A 17469-nucleotide genomic window follows, 5' to 3' on the forward strand; every position below is an offset into this window, starting at 1 on the left:
TTAAAATTAAAATAAATAGTATGTACAACAGGACGTAAAAGCCTTCACTCAGTTCTGCACAGTTACGCTTGTCTGATAATGTATTATGTATTATTACCATATTATAAGTGATTTTTGTTCAACTATTATAATATATTTAATTGTTACATCTAAATAATTGTAAGTACATTAATAGAGTTTTAAATATATATATATATATATATATATATATATATATATATATATATATATATATATATATATACACACAAATATAATTACTTTTTGACTATTCGAATGAAATTAATTGGCAATATAATACATACTAAAAATCATTATAATAATTATACTATAAATTATTATAATTTGAAAAGAATAGCCAGCTCTAATCAGAAGAATAACAAATATGTATGTTGTTAATCAATCCCTTCAAGCCTTTATTTTGAAGCTATTTTAGAATCACATCATTTATTGTATTTTAGAGATACTTATTTTATTAATTATAAATGTCTTTTAGATGTAAAATCCAATTAATAAATATTAACTGTGTTAATAGTAAAGTTTGTTCATAACAATAGATTTGTAAAATCAGGTAATTTTATTATACAGTTTAAATAACATTTAGATTTATGGCATAAACTGCACAATATATCTGCTCAGACAGGAGTGGACGCATTAGTTTAAATATGTCAAAAAAACGAACGTTAAAGACATTATCTATTAATGAAAAATTTAAACTCATAAAAGAAGTGGAAAGTGGTACAAGGAAAAAAGATGTGGCTACGAAGTTTGGAATTCCAGCAAATACTGTATCTACAATTCTAAAAAACAAACAAACAATTATCACTGCAATAGAGAATGGTGCTGCAAGTGGAACATGTAAAAGGCTTAAAAAACCTACATACAAAGATGTGGACAGCGAGGTTTTAGAATGGTTTAAATCAGCTCTGATTCAGAACTTACCTATAACGGGAAAGTTAATTAAAGAAAAGGCCAAAGATATAAGTGAAAGACTGGAAATAACGAATTTTAAGGCTAGCACTGGTTGGCTAGACAATTGGAAGCGAAGGTATGCATGTTTATGATAAATATATATCCAAATTAGTGTTTTGTTTCTGTTTAAAGATCAGGCATATGTTTTGAAACTGTACAATTGGGCCATGGTGACTCAGACAGTGATGATATTTTGGAGGAAGAATTGCAGCAACCACCTTCGAATGAATTGGTGGAAATTTCGTTAAGCGTTTTGCATTCCTATTTAAAGCATAATAAAAATACAACCGATTATTTATATAAAAATTTAGAAGAATTGGAAACTTTTTTTGAAATCCAATCCATCAATCAAGACAAGTCTTGCCAAAATTAACCGAATTTTACAATGAATTAAAAGTGTGTGTATGTTTAAACTATAATGTGTATGTTTACATAAATAAATGTACATTGATAATTATTTTGTAGTGTATTTGATAACTCGGAAGTCTTGATAAATAATATTTTTTGATGGTAAGTCATGGTTCGAGTTATCGAAGTTAGATAAAAAATTAACCAGATGTTAATACAAATATATAAAGGTGGGAAATGCATAATAATAATCTGAAGAAAAACCAAATAAAAATTTATTTTTGTATAAAACCTTCAATTTATAAATACAACCTGAAAACAATTACAATTAATATATTATTATGTATATAATATGTGCCATACACTTGCAATTATTTTAAAACAATTGTATAGATAAACAATTTTTATACATTAAAGACTTTCCAAAAGATAATTAAAAGTATATATCAAAATAATGTTCTTAACTAGGAAGCTGTGTCATAATATGTAACCGTGAGCTAAAATTGCTAGAAACCCCAGAAATCAGTTTTTACACTTTTAATCAAATCTTTGGCTGAACATAAATACTGAAAAATTAAATACTAACAATTAGTAGGACATACAAAAATATTAATACCCGAGGCTAACAACTGGCGTGTACCTAAATGTTAGATAACTAAAAAAATATAGCAATTACTTTTAATTAAAGAGAAGCAACATATATTAAATTCAAGTTTATAATAAATTTAATTTATGAATCACAGAAATTATTCTATTATGATGACAATGGTTTTGTTAGATGTATAAATGTCTTTTAAAAAACGGTTTATATAATTAACGACTCCAACGAAGTATAATAAAATGATTACAACAAAAGATTACAACGTTAGTTATTACCCTTTATTTTGTAACAAAAGTGTCAACAAAAATTTGAGGTATTTACTTTATAAGAATTAAATAAATGCCCCGGAATCAACAAAAATTTAAAGTAAATGTCTTAGAACAATATACATTTATCATGATTGTAAAAAATGTAAATAAATTAGCTATTTATGTATACCATTTGTCAATGCAAGTAGCATTTATTATAACTGTCTCATTTTTAGGTTTGTACATATCTACAATATCAGCAATTGCCATTTTAGAACCAAATATTAAAGCTAGGATACCAGCGATTACAACCAAAATGTTTTTATAAATTTTCCAATTGAATTTCCCGAATCCTTTATCCCAGAAAGTTAAAACCTCAATAATTATGGGCAAAATGATGCCAAGTATAGAAAAGCAAAATGCACCAATGAGGGAAACGAAAGGAATGATTGTTGGAACAGCAATCGCAATGGCAATACAGACGACTGTGAGGATCGTTCTCATAGCATAATTGGCAATTACTGGATGATTTTCGCACTTATCCTTTACGCCATTCCATACAATGTCAAGGCACACGTAGAACTGCAGTCCAAATGTGCAATAGACTGCCAAGGCAATTAGAATATTGACAATTTGAGCAGGTCTGTAACAAAAAACATGTATCACAATTAATAATATAAAGTCATATTAAGGTGGCAATTCTGGAACCTCGAAATTGGACTCAACGTTGCTGCTGTGAATTTTATATTTTCCTTCAACTTTTAATTTCTAACTTGTGTTGATGTGTTTAACTTATAAACTATTTCAGATTGTGCCACAGATTTTATTTAAGTATTTTTAAGTATTCATGATTTTATTTCAATTATAATTTTTAAGGATTTGAATGATTGTGGCGCTAACAGAAATTGTTGAGGACATAAAAATCGAAAATGATGCATTAAGAGATTTCCCTGACTACATTTTCTGCTCAGGTCAAAGTATCTCAGAAAGTAATAAAATATCAGATGCGGCAACGTTGCGAAAGTTCTTGACGGTAATGCGGCTGCGGGAACAACCAACTTTACCGACAAATAAATTATTATATTATGAAATTATCAAATCTTACATTTCTGATTGTGGCAAGTTTAATGTAATTGATCCTTCTGTAATTTCACCAAACTGCAAGTATCCCAGGAATCCTAGCAAAATATATACAAGAGTTACGGCACTCATTCCTTGGTTGAGGACTCCACATAATCCAATCATGTGTTTTGGTGTCTCCATGTGATTTTCTAATGGCATTACCTGAAATTAAATGTTTTGAAATGTGTATTAAATTTAAATTATTCAACATACCACTCCGATTGCTTCAATTGCAAATATGGTAATACTGAAGGCAACTGGTAAAGACGGAATTACAGCTAGTTTTCTTTCCGAAATTTCAGGTATGTCAGCCACGAGATAGTAGAAAGTAATGCCAAGTCCTACAGCCATAAATGCGTTAGCCACCATCGAAACAGGCGCTAAATATTTCAGATTCGGTACATAGGCTATCAGAATAAGAGGCACCAATAACAGAGATATCGTTATCCTGATATTAACAGTACACCCCAAGTAATGGTCCAGTACATAATTGATGTCTTTGGCTATTATAACAGAGTAGCAACTGCATGTGGTGAAGTAGGTGATAAATATTCCAATTTGAACTAACAGCCTAAAAAAACAAAGTGATCATTAATGTTTTACTCAAAGTATAAAGTATTTACCTAGCGGAAGTTCCCCATGATCTGCCCCACTTCGGACCTCTTCGGCAAGACTCTTCAGCGACTTCAGCAAAGCTCATTGAATGTTTTCCACTTTTTTTGTACAACTCGTGCGCTGATGCGACCTTAAATGATTAATATTGGGTTGTTTTAACATTGAATGTAGCTCTTTTATCAGGTATTGACCCCAGTGAATTTCCTTTTGATATGACTGCTTATCCAGGATTTACCAGGGCCACCTTTTATTATTGAATATAATTGCAATAGCATAGAACAAACAGATTTATGATGTACTAATTTTTAGATAACTACAGAACTTACCAATATATACGCACAATGGGTGCATATTAGGGATACCAGTAGTGTTTGAAATATTCCTAGGACTAAACCAGATGCTTTAAATGCGGCAGGCATAGACAAAATGCCAGTGCCTAAGGCAGCCTTTAGTAGATGGGTTAAAGTATCACAGTCACTAAAAATAAATAAATTTTAGTAACATTGCAAGGAAATCGTTTGATCAATGAGTTTATCTTGTGTTATATGTAAAAAATTCTCTGACCTAACTGTTGTCATTGACACAGCTCAAAAAAAACATGGAAAAAATAAAGTAAAAGAGATTTTCCTTTTGTTTATGGATTGACATAACGTCAGGACTATTAACAACAATAAAATAAAGTGTCACTTACGAAACAGGATGTTCCAGATTCCTCGACTTGAAAGGATCATTATTCGCTGATTCCAGGTCATTATTTTTATTCACTTTGTACCTGGAATTAAATTGAAAATTACAATCCTCCACCTCAAGAACTCCCCTATTTGATAGGAGTGGTGATTGTTCATCATCGTCGTTAACACTATGTGACGAGCAGAGCATTACTGCGATTAGGGCAATAGACCAAGTTACTTTTATGTACTTTTGTACTGTTTACAAAATTCACGCACATGATTATCGACGTCGGACTGACCTTACAGTTGTGTTGGTTTTTGCAATTTTGTTCTGAATCTTAAAACATGGAATGTTATAAATACATCCCACTGTCAATATCTTCGAGAATATTGTTTTTGCACTTAACCCTAATCTAGTAAACTAAAATTGTATCTTAATGATAATGGTAATTTAACAAAAATTCCATATTTACGTTTATTGACAACTGAAGTTTATATTTGGCGTTTCAGGAACTTTTTAGGCTTTTTACTATGTCCTCAAATACATCTTATTTACAAATTAGTTTAGTGAATAATTAAACTAAACTACTATTAAAAATTGGGTTTTGAAAATTACAATTATTAGTGGAATTTTTGCTTACTTTGACCTATCCTATTGTTATCATTAATGTGTTTTGGTTGTTCCAATATATGCCATAAAATTGAATACATCTTACATACAGTGTATGTAAAATGATATTAATATGAAAATTAGTTTAAACTTGAAACAGCTTGTAAAAGGCAATACACAGTTGCTAGCTTACTATTAATAGGCTCATGTACTTCAATAAAATTTGAAGCTCATATTTTTTTGACGAGGAATTTTTTCAGGCTATGCACTTTTAATTTGGGTTTTGAAAATTACAATTATTAGTGGAATTTATGCTTACTTTGTAACTCCATTTGTTGTTGAATTGTCCTGAGGTAAAAATGTGTCCAATTCAGCAGCATTTCCATTTGAGACTTTTTCCGCCTTAAAAAAATAAATATATAAGTGTTGTTTATTTTTTATTAAATTATTATAATACTCACCATTTTTATATTATTTTATATATCAAATGTATTGTTTACTTTGTATAGAATCTGGTCCTGAAACAAATAAGTAGAGAATATGATCAGCACTTGTATTATATTAGACAGTCACACACACATACTAAATTTGTTAGCACAATTTATATGGGATCAGGCACCTTTTGATACCTGAGTTAATTCAATTAACTTTTTTATATTACTTATTTGTTCACGTGTTATCAAACTGTTACTACTTTTACGGTTTATTGAAAATAAAATATCGAAATACACACTTGAAATATAAAAGTATAAAATTAAATTCGATGTAAACGACAATTTAAATATTTTTTCGTGCGCAAGCCACACGACTTATAGTAAAGAAAAATAGCCGGGTGACCTGCCAAAAATCAAAAACGAAAATGCAGACCTACATACACATATGATTATTTTTAAAATGCAAATCTATTTATGGCTATATTTGATTAGAGTTTTGAAAATGACTTGCGTAAATAGAGTTTATTAATATTGACTGGTAAAATTTGTTTGAGTAAAACAAAATCAATTTATATTGTATACATTCAGTTCTTAAAATAAAATTGAATAAGCAATATTAATGCTATATTAAGAGCATATTAATTTTCGATGTTAATATATTTATACTAAAATATATATTATATTATACTAATATTATATTATATTGTATATTGAATTATTATACTACATACTATTTACTATATGTTGTATATTATATTATTAAAATTATATTAGAAATATATTATTCATATCACAAAATTACTCAACTCAGATGAAATATTATACTTACACAGATATTTTGAAAATGAATTTGTGTAAATATATCGATAAAAATATTTGTTTAGCCCGCCAAAGTGTCAATACTACACATTATCGTATCATTTGCTTTCAACGCAGTTATACTAAGAAAATCAATTGTGGGAACGGAAACGTGGCGCCAGAACATACAAATATATAAGGGAAGCCCCCCTGATTGTTTAAATAAATTTTAACACTATAATTATTTATACAAAATAAGATTGTAAAATAATAACTTCTAATAATTGTATTAGTTTTCGTGTAACCGCACAATTAAATATTTTTCTTGAATAAAAAATGTACAATTTAAGTTTAAGATGATGGATGATCATAATTATACTAAATATAAATCTAAAAATTGATTCATGCGTGTAACAAAAATTTGTTTAGTTGGCAACTAATCCATAAACAGATATAGAAATCAGAGATAACCCAAATCAAATATCTGAATTATATTAATAAAATGCATATAATATTATTTATATTGTATACGTCATTTCAATATCATTTGAAGTTTAAACATAAACAGGCCATAAACTACAGTCTAGACAAATTTTCTTAAATTTGTTAATTTTTAATCTATAATTATAAATAGAATGAAAGTTCAAGAACGTACTTACAATTTTCTTAAATAGACTTGCACTTTAATGTCACTGTCCTTCATTTGCAAGTTAAATAAATGTTCACTGGACTATTGATGTTTAAGCATTCAGATTGTATATCTAACGATTTCTTGTATACTTATGATAACTGCAAACGGGTTACAATAGAATATCAATATTTAAATGTGATCTGATGACCTATCCTATTGTTATCATTAATTTGTTTTGGTTATTTCGAAATGTGCCATGAAATTTATCGCAATTATTATTCGATAGGTTCTGCCTTATGAGTACTTAGTTAAAAACATATTTTTCTCCAATAAGTGGAAGCATTAAACTGTGGTTACAAACTTAATATTAATTTTGTTAAATTTGTATTCATGTATGCAACTTACTTATGTTAAAAATGGAATGTATGAATTTACATTGACGTAACACTGTCGTCGAATTTCATACATTTTGCTAAAAACATATACGACTGTAAGTTTAACAATAAATAAACGGTAGCTCAGTCAGATAATTATCACCTCTTAAATAATAAACAATTACAGATTTTTATATTTAGACCATACCACAATGTGAGTGTGGTGAGTGTGTTAAGATTTCAAAATTAGCCCACAATTTTTGGAAATCATTTTAATATTCAAATGCCATTGTATAAATTATCGATTTATGTGGTGACAAGATGTCTGATCTTAAATAAATTATACCCACATAATTCAGCCATGACTCATAATATTTTATTTCAGTTCTCTCACACGCATACATATTCATAAGCCAATACACCAAAATATTTTTTTTTTGTCATACAACTACAATTTTTTATTTTGTTTTTTACCAAATTAACTTACTTGGTATAACTTTATGACTATGGGACAAACTAACTAACCACCTACAATGATTTAAGACGGAAACATTTTATTAAACTAAACTACTTGTGTACGAATTAAACTTTATAAGAGACCATGAAGAATGGTTTAAATTAAATCGTTTAATAATACAACAATACCAAGTATGAATATGATAATTAAGTAGTTGTTGGTCAAAGGAGCCAAATTTATTTTATTATAAAATTAAAGAAGAGTATAATTTATTTGTCCATTTTATTTTGTTAAATTGAAATTATATCAACAAAATCCTATAACAAGGAAGATATAAATATTTATGTTTGTTTCACTTTTTAAAAGATGATTTATAATGTTTAATTAATTTTTAAAATGGAGTGTTATCAAAAGTTTGTTGTCATTTGACTGTTGAACATAAACTGAATATTAATTGTTATTGTCCAGTCAACCTGATAAATAAAATGAGATTCAGTTATTCAAATTGTTTTGTAATACTATTTTTAATTCAATTCAACTTATTTAATTTGGTTTATTCTTATTATAATTATTGACATTACAAATGGATTAATTATTTGAGAGAGCATTTATTTAATCATATCGATACTAGAGACGTAAGTTTTACAAACGTATTGAGACCCAGACATCTTTCGTCATAATGACCAGAAGGAAGCACATCTGCTAATTCCGAATGTCTAGGGGAACGAACCAATATGAAGGTCATCCATATGACCGGTTTGGTCCCAGACAATTTGGGTATTACGCAACCAAAACACGACTTGCTTTACAACCAAAAGTAAAAGAGTTTCGTGTGTAATAGATCATGGACATTTGCAGATTACTTTCAAGTTCAATAAACCGTTAGTTCATGGTAAAAAAAGATTGTGGAATTGAGTCACTGACTAACGAAGAATATTTTTTGTTACACACCATAATAGGGCAACTTTTTTAAAATTTAAATAATTTTTGTCCTGGTTATTGTGTTCAAAAAAATTTATATTAAAAATTTACTTCCCTTTATAAATTTAACAATTACATAGTTAAACAATATAAAAAAATGAAGAATTTAATTTTAATAATGATTATTTGATTCGGGCTGGCAAAAAGTTGAGCAACTTATGCTATTTTTAATGTTTTATTACTACAAATAATTTGTAATTAGTATTTTAATTAATTCCCATCAATATGAATAACTTCCAATGAATGGAAAGCAACAGATAATCAATAATTTTGGATACATATTTTGTCAGGACTCTTGAAGAACGATGAATATATCTTACTGATTAAGTTAAGTTTTCAATGAAGTTTAAATCGGGAAATTGATGATTTGAAGTGTGCTTCGTCATTATTTTGTTGAAAATAAAGTTTTAGTGGCATATTTTTATCTGAATACGGTACCATCTTGTTCCTCAATATTTCTTTATGCATAAAACGTCCCCAGATACCCTCTATTCAAAGGAGAGGATCCATTCTAATTCCCAAAAAGCAGCCCCATACCATTACCGACCTGTCGCCCTGTTTAACAGTGACTTTGGATTAAACTTTTCCTGAATAGGTCGCCTTACATATAAAATCCCATCACTACGAACCAGATAAACTTGATTTCATCACTGCAGATCGTTCGTTTCCAATCATTTAAAGTCCAGTAAAAATTACCAGGTAAACTCAACTCTGGTTCGCCTGTTCTTCTCTGATAGTAGTGTTTTTTAGTCTGGCCTTCTCCCATGAAGACCTCCTTGTAGTAATCTATCTCTTACGGTTCTTGAAGAAACATTAATTCCAAGTTGTGTCTCAAGTTATTTTGCTGGAACTGAGAAAAGGATCTTTTTTGGAGCAGGATAAAATTTGTTTATCCTGAAACCTATTGGTTTTTCTTGGTCGTCCAGATTTATTTTTTCCTTCCACATCACCAAATCTTGATAATTGTTACAATCGAGTGATATTGATTTTTCTCTCATCGGATTAAAAGAGCGAAACAATCCATGATTTTAATTCCCAAAATAATTTCGTTTTACGAGGCAATTTATTAACTCACTTTACTTTAGTGTATACTGTAAAAATAAAAATTACAATAATTTTGTAGAGGTTAGTGACATTCAGTAAAAAGTTGTTCCACTTTTTGCCAGTCCAATATTTAGTTGATTTGAATTATTTTTAATACAAAAAATATATATTTTTAAAGTTGCTCTACTTTCTGCCAATACTGTAACTAACAACATAAAATAAAATAATGAATGTACCTTAAAATAAAACCACCAATTATTATTTATCAGATTATTTCTTTCCTGGATTACTGTTCATTAAATTTAACAGTTTAAAAGGTAGTTAAATACGCCTAATTAAGCTTCATAATCTATACCAACAAATTGTAACTAGTCAAATATTCTAATTAAATGATACGAAACAGTTTATCATCCTGGAAAAGCACCAAAGTGATTTGAAATGGATATGCTGTGTTGTGATTAATATTTCAAAAATAAACACACAATTAATTTTTATTTACATAATTAATTACGTGAATAATGTACCAATTGCTGCTGTAGTGGTGCAATACAATGCAATGTGGAATCTTTTATTATCATGAGATAAATAATATGAAATAATTGGAAATGTTGTACAAAACATTTCCAAAAGATTCAAGATAAAATAGTTTGGATTTTTTCAAGTGAAATAGAGAGTTTTTTATATTAAAGGAATTTTCTTATTTATTATATAAAATTTAAATTGATGTGATTGATCTATCGAAACAAATATGTACTGTTTGTAGATAGATTTGTATCTATAATCTACTCGAAATACTACTTTTACTTAAGTGCTCCTTTATTTGGCAAAAACATCATTAATTGGAAATGTATTTGTTATGTTTATTACACAAACTACTAAAATAAAGATAAATACAAACAATTATTAATTAATGTTGTTTTTACTACGTATACATATACGGTTTATGTCAAAAACAGTCTCACTTCCAACGAACTGGTGTATGTAAATAAATTAGATTGTTAATTAACTTTTACTACTGTAATAAAAAATATGCGTAAAATTCTACATATACCGCTAATGAGCCGGTCTGTTATTAGACACTTCTTGAAAGAAATGTAATCCTAATTAAGTTAAAAAACATTGCCCCGACGAATCTCTGGGTTATTGCGTGTAATCGTTATTAACATCAAGATCAAATTGTCTAGTCTGAATTTTTTAAATCTAATTTAATTTCGACCGATAGCCAGATTAATTTGATTGTACTAGTTAAGCCTCATCATCAAACTACGACTCCGTTTTAATTATTTTATGCGGACTACTATCATCGATTTTCAATATGGCAAGAAGTTAATTATTAAAAACGTTTTCGACCCCGTTTTAACGTTAATGTTTGTTGGCAGATAATATTACAAAAAAAGCAAACAACAAATATCGGTGTAGTCGGTTGCAATCCAAAGTGCTGTTGTGTACTTGGTTGCGTAAAAAAACCACGTGGGTACATACAATAAACAAACTATCATTATTTTGTGGATCACACGAACAAGTAGCTATATTTAATATTAAATCAATAAATAACTTGTAGTGTCTCTTAAGCTGTAACTATGAAACTGGATATTGGTGACTGTAAGACAATCCTTTCGTGGCTTTTATTCTAGTAATTATCTAAACAGGATGAAACTATTAGATTATTACCCATATCCTAAAAAATATCGTGTATCGTGTAACAATGTTAAATAGGTCAGAATCAAGGATAGCGATATAATAAGATAATTAGCTACAGAGCGGATGAATGACTAATAAATTAGACGTTACAGAAGATATTCAATCAATTATTGCGTTTCAATGAATTGAATTTGTTCAAAATATAACTTATATATTATGAAAAAATTAATTTACTTAAGTTTCAGTTGTGGTATTATATATATTTAGAAGTTTAATTTGAAAACTTCAAATATTTTATACCTAGAAAGTAAAAAATATATCAATCAATTATTGCCTTTCAGTGAATTGAATTTGTTTAAAATATATCTTATATATTATGAAAAAACTAATTTATTCAAGTTTCAGTTGTTGTACAGTACATATTAAGAAGGTTAATTTCAAAAAATGAAAAAGTTTATCCTTTTGTCTTTTGTTAAATAATAGTTTAATTGTGAAGTAGGGTACCTGATAGAACCCTATTCAAATATTTTGTAACTGACAAATAAAAAATATATGTGGATATTCTAAATAATGTTGAAATTATGCAAAACCACAGAAGATATTCAATAAATTATTGTGTTTCAATGAATTGAATTTGTTTAAAATATAACATATGTTTAAAATATAACATATATTATTAAATTTCAGTTGTTGTATTGTACATATTCAGAAGTTTAATTTCGAAACATGAGAAAGATCCACAGGCACAAGTTTATACTTTTGTCTTTTGTTAAATAATAGTTAAATTGTGAAGTAAGGAACCTGATAGAACCCTCTTCAAATATTGTGTAGTTGTCAAGTGAAAAATATATGTGGATATTATAAATATCATTGAAATCAAATAAAACCACAGAGGACATTCAATCAATTATTGCCTTTCAATGAGTTAAATTTCTTTGAAATATAACATATATTATGAAAAAATGTTTAGTTTCAGTTGTTGTACTTGTACATATTCAGAAGTTTAATTTCGAAACATGAGAAAGATGGACAGGCACAAGTTTTTTTTTGTTAAATAATAGTTGAATTGTGAACTAAGGCACCTGAAAGAACCCTCTTCAAATATTTTGTAGTTAGTAAGTGAAAAATATATGTGAATGTTATAAATAACGTTGAAATCAAGCAAAATAACAAAACCACAAAACCACTGATGCAAAATCGTTAAATTTTATTTTCCATAAACAACTTTTAATTGATAACAAGTTCGAAATATCTAAAAATAAACAGTATTTTCATTATATAATATTGTCGATTTAAAACAAAAAATCTATTTCCCAGATAAACATATTAATTTATTTATTCGCAAATGCTGGGACGAAAATATTTATAATATAAAAGTGCACTATGATAAAAAGTTTTCGACGCAGCACAACAAATTGCCGATGCAACACTTTATTTGCTAATTAAAAAGCCAAGGTGGATATTAAAATTGATCTAGTTTATTGCCTCACAAAAATATTTGCAATCCAAGACACAGTGTCTTGCATAAAGAACTATAATTATTTGACACCATAAACTACGCAATACTTTCCGGGGGTGTTGTGAGCGCAAAATATTGATCGTAAAAAGGAAAGGATCAAACTACACAACTATTTATGCCGCCGACTGTCGACGTAGTACCTAACTCGACACACTATACAGTATCGTAACACGTGTTCACCGAAATGCAATGCACACAAACATCAATAAAGTGCTGTTTAATTGTCTAATTAATAATTTTTAAACAACTAGGTGTATATCGAGTTAATAACAAAATAATTAGTAGAGAAAAATGGCTTTTTCACTTGTTAAAATTCACCGGCTGTCTATCTATGGCGGGGAGCATATGGTTATGAATCAGTGTGATTTAATTTAGGATCACTACGGCGTAACCACGTGCGTATTTGTACGTAGTAATTGTAATGTTTATATCACTTGAAACTTACTACTGAACTAAGTGTTTAATAGTTGGAAGTAAAGCCACAATGTGAATGAATGATGCAACTCTGAAGTGTGCTTTCGTATGGCTGAAAAATGATGCAATTTTCAGGTTACACTTGCCGGCACGGCTCGTTATTAACTGGCTTCCTGTGCAACTTCCAACACATCATCTAATTTTAAACAATATAACTGCAGGTTATACGAATGATTGTACAAAATTATTGAACACGAGAAATACGGCCGCCTAAACTGCTAAACTAAATAATGCCATACTTACCCAAATTAAAAAGCACATTAAATTAAATCTGATTAATAAATATAAAAGGCGAAGTAGTTTTGGTTTGATTTATTAAATAAAAATTGCAACAAAACGTACCATCAAGTCACAAAAACGGGAGATATTTAGACACGACCGACACTCCACATGTTGTTGTATACACTGAGCGCTAGGTAACGTAAAGCGGGCACCCCACCACACAACTTTTGTGCATTCGTAAAGATGATGTAACGGCCAACTCTTATTTCTTTTTACCTTTTCCCTTCCCGCCTTTGCCGCCCTTTCCCTTGCCTTTGCCCTTACCCGAGCTGGCCGGCAAATCTTTCGGGTCGAACTGCGTGTCTCTGGTCTCCTTTTTCGGAATGGGCTTCAGCTCCGGCCCTCGGGGCGTGCACAGCTCCAACTCCAGATTCTGCTTCTTGTCTACGCCCTCGCTTTTTTTGCCGATACGCAGAATGAACGTCTCCTTGTTGGGGTCCGAAAGCTCCGTGAACTGCGTGCCGTCCGGCTTGGTGCAGACGGGCGTGTTCACCGTTATGTTGTTGTTCGGCGGCTGTCCCGACGAGCCCATTTTGAAGTTGAACGGGAAGGTGTTGCCGTTCCTCTGGTTCGTCACCCCCGGCCTCATGGTGTAGTTCTCGTCGGTGTCGCCGCAGCCGCAGCCGCTCTCGCCGTCCCCGATCTTCTCCACCTTGTTGTCCTTGTGTATTCGGATGGTCAGGGAGTTGCCGCCCATGGAGGCGCCGATCTCCTGGTAGTTGCCGGGAGGCGGCCCTTGCTGTTGCTGGACGTCCGAACACGGATCGTTGCCGGAGTCGACGAGGGCCGGCGAAGGGGGTAGACAAGGTGCGTTCACGAGGCCTCCACATTCGTTGCAAGGCACCACTGTGACGCCCATATCTGTGGTGGGTTGCATACCTCCAAATCCTGGCATACCTAGATATAAAAAATTTTATGCATCACTTTATCACATCAAATTATTTCCTCTAATCTAAAATCTAAAAAATATAAGGAATCTAAAGAGTCTAAAGAATCCAAGGAAACTAAAGAATCTAAAGGATCTAATGAATCTAAAGAAATCTAAAGAAACTAAAGAACCTAAAGAGTCTGATGAATCTAATGAATCTAATGAATCTAAAGAATCTAAGAAATCTAAATAATCTAAAGAATCTAAAGAATTTAAAGAATCTAAAGAATCTAATGAATCTAAAGAAATCTAAAGAATCTAAAGAGAAACTAAAGAATCTAAATAATCTAAAGAATCTAAAGAATCTAATAAATCTAATGAATCTAAAGAAATCTAAAGAATCTAAATAATCTAAAGAATCAAAAGAGAAACTAAAGAATCTAAGGAATCTAAAAAATCTAAAGAAACTAAAAAATCTAAAGAATCTAATGAATCTAAAGAAATCTAAAGAAACTAAAGAACCTAAAGAATCTGATGAATCTAATGAGTCTAATGAATCTAAAGAATCTAAGAAATCTAAATAATCTAAATAATCTAAAGAATTTAAAGAATCTAACGAATCTAAAGAAATCTAAAGAATCTAAATAATCTAAATAATCTAAAGAATCTAAAGAATCTAAAGAATCTAAAGAATCTAAAGAATCTAAAGAATCTAAAGAATCTAAAGAATCTAAAGAATCTAATGAATCTAATGAATCTAAAGAAATGTAAAGAATCTAAAGAATTTAAAGAACCTAAAGAATCTAATGAATCTAAAGAAATCTAAAGAATCTAAATAATCTAAAGAATCTAAAGAGAAACTAAAGAATCTAAGGAATCTAAAAAATCTAAAGAATCTAATGAATCTAAAGAAATCTAAAGAATCTAAAGAATATAAGGAATCTAAAAAATCTAAAGAATCTAAAGAATCTAAAGAATCTAAAGTATCTAAAGAATCTAAAGTATCTAAAGAATCTAAAGTATCTAAAGAATTTAAGGAATCTAAATAATTTAAGGAATCTAAATAATCTAAAGGATGTAGAGAATCTAAAGAAACTACAGAATGTAAATAATCTAAAGAATCTAAAGAAACTACAGAATGTAAGTAATCTAAAAAATCTAAATAATCTAAAGAATCTAAGGAATCTAAATAATATAAAGGATCTAAAGAATCTAATGAATCTAAATAATCTAAAAGATGTACAGAATCTAAAGAAACTACAGAATGTAAGTAATCCAAAGAATCTAAAGAAACTACAGAATGTAAGTAATCCAAAGAATCTAAAGAAACTACAGAATGTAAATAATCTAAAGCATCTAAAAAATCTAAATAATCTAAGGAATCTAAATAATATAAAGGATCTAAAGAATCTAATGAATCTAAATAATCTAAAGGATGTACAGAATCTAAACAAACTACAGAATATAAGTAATCTAAAAAATTTAAAGAATCCAAATAATCTAAAGAATCTAAAGAAACTACAAAAAATCTAAAGAATTTAAATAATCTAAAGAAACTACAACATATAAGTAATCTAAAGAATCTAAGGAATCTAAATAATCTAAAGAATCTAAAGAAACTACAGAATGTATGTAATCTAAAGAATCTAAGGAATCTTAATGGTTTAAAGAATCTAAAGAATCTCTAAAATCCATTATTGTAAATACTTAATTTAGAAGAACCATTTTCATAGTTAATTGAATTGTTCCATTTAGTTTTTATCAATTAAAGGGATTTCCGAAGAGCTTACCGGGGGTACCAGAACCGCCCATGTCTCCAGTAGCACAAGGAGCCCGCACCATGCCTCCACATTCCAGACACGGAGTCTCCATGAAATTACTGCCACCCCCCATGGGCGGCGGACCACCTGGACCTCCCATGCCGACAGGCCCCCCAAATCCTTGCATCCCTGGCGCTGGTGGCATGCCACCCAGCATAGCCGGAGGTCCCATATTAGGCATCATTGGCGGAGGACCCATGTTTGGCATCATTCCAGGCGGACTCATGCCAGGCATCATGCCAGGGGGACCGTACGGCGGATTTCCAAATCCCATTCCGGGAGTCCTCGGCGTGCACTTCTTGTTAACACCGTTCGTAGGACTGTCCGCGTTGGTACCACCGCCAGCTTTCTTGTACCTGTACAACGATTTCCCCTCGCGGTCTTTGAACAGGACCGATTTGTCGTCCATGTTCATTTGGAACTGCGTTATTATTAATTTGCCGAAGCACGACAAGCGAATGTAAACCGTGATCTTCCCGGCGGACCTCTGCCTTTGATTCAGCAGTTCGAATTCGTCCTTTAACGTCTTGGCCGTCGGACATACGCCGGTTTCCTGATCGATTGATTCGACTAAGTCGTTGAACAAGTCCTGTATGGGTATTATGGTGGTGCCAAGTTCTATGTTCTCGTCTTCACATTCGGGATCCATTCTAGCAAAGACCGATACTATCACGTCAAACTGATTGCTAACCTCTTCGGCCAACTCTGGAGTCAACGAAAACAAGCAGCTCTTCCCATTTTTGGTGGTGTCGTTGTCCACACCGTATTTTCGTTTCGGATCGAAGTCTTCCTCGCACACCTCGAGAGGCCCGTTGTCCAAAAATTGGAAACTTACGCATTTCTCTCCCGGTGGGGCTGTTGCAAGGGTGCAGTTGTTTAGATTTAAACTGTCAACGAGAAACTCTAATAGAAATAGGTTTTCTGTGGGTATTTTAGACATTTTAACAAAAAATTTTCAT

The 17469-nt window shown here is 30.4% G+C and overlaps 2 protein-coding genes across 4 annotated transcripts; one reads left to right on the forward strand and one right to left on the reverse strand.

The window, feature by feature from the left end:
- The first annotated feature begins 282 nt into the window (after window positions 1-282).
- On the forward strand, window positions 283-1718 carry LOC109597574 (tigger transposable element-derived protein 4). 2 transcript variants are annotated; one of them, XM_049962362.1, is made up of 3 exons: window positions 283-1048; window positions 1105-1374; window positions 1438-1718. In XM_049962362.1, the coding sequence occupies exons 1-2, from the start codon at window positions 666-668 to the stop codon at window positions 1343-1345; spliced, it is 624 nt and encodes a 207-aa protein (XP_049818319.1). In that variant the 5' UTR covers window positions 283-665; the 3' UTR covers window positions 1346-1374; window positions 1438-1718. The 2 variants fall into 2 exon arrangements, with proteins under 2 accessions (XP_049818319.1, XP_019868862.1); XM_020013303.2 differs by lacking the exon at window positions 1438-1718 and having other exon boundaries at window positions 1105-1429.
- Window positions 1579-17450, reverse strand: LOC109597578 (proton-coupled amino acid transporter-like protein pathetic). Of its 2 annotated transcripts, XM_020013312.2 has the most exons (9): window positions 13883-14026; window positions 5649-5705; window positions 5507-5589; window positions 4598-4678; window positions 4233-4383; window positions 3915-4036; window positions 3505-3862; window positions 3275-3453; window positions 1579-2812 (listed from the first exon to the last, which is right to left on the reverse strand). In XM_020013312.2, exons 2-9 carry the CDS (start codon window positions 5649-5651, stop codon window positions 2350-2352), a joined length of 1440 nt encoding a protein of 479 aa, XP_019868871.1. In that variant the 5' UTR covers window positions 5652-5705; window positions 13883-14026; the 3' UTR covers window positions 1579-2349. The 2 variants fall into 2 exon arrangements, with proteins under 2 accessions (XP_019868871.1, XP_049818317.1); XM_049962360.1 differs by lacking the exons at window positions 1579-2812; window positions 3275-3453; window positions 3505-3862; ... (2 more) ...; window positions 4598-4678; window positions 5507-5589 and adding an exon at window positions 16481-17450 and having other exon boundaries at window positions 5648-5705; window positions 13883-14719.
- Window positions 17451-17469: the final 19 nt, after the last annotated feature.

The sequence above is a fragment of the Aethina tumida genome, chromosome 2 (genome assembly GCF_024364675.1).
Source record: "Aethina tumida isolate Nest 87 chromosome 2, icAetTumi1.1, whole genome shotgun sequence".
Taxonomy (NCBI): domain Eukaryota; kingdom Metazoa; phylum Arthropoda; class Insecta; order Coleoptera; family Nitidulidae; genus Aethina; species Aethina tumida.

Coding starts and splice junctions, on each gene's coding strand:
- LOC109597574 (XM_049962362.1), top strand. CDS start 666: ATGTCAAAAAAACGAACGTTAAAGACATTATCTATTAATGAAAAATTT. Junction 1,049..1,104: donor CTAGACAATTGGAAGCGAAG/GTATGCATGTTT, acceptor TTCTGTTTAAAG/ATCAGGCATATGTTTTGAAA.
- LOC109597578 (XM_049962360.1), bottom strand. CDS start 17,450: ATGTCTAAAATACCCACAGAAAACCTATTTCTATTAGAGTTTCTCGTT. Junction 14,720..16,480: donor GGGCGGTTCTGGTACCCCCG/GTAAGCTCTTCG, acceptor TTTTATATCTAG/GTATGCCAGGATTTGGAGGT.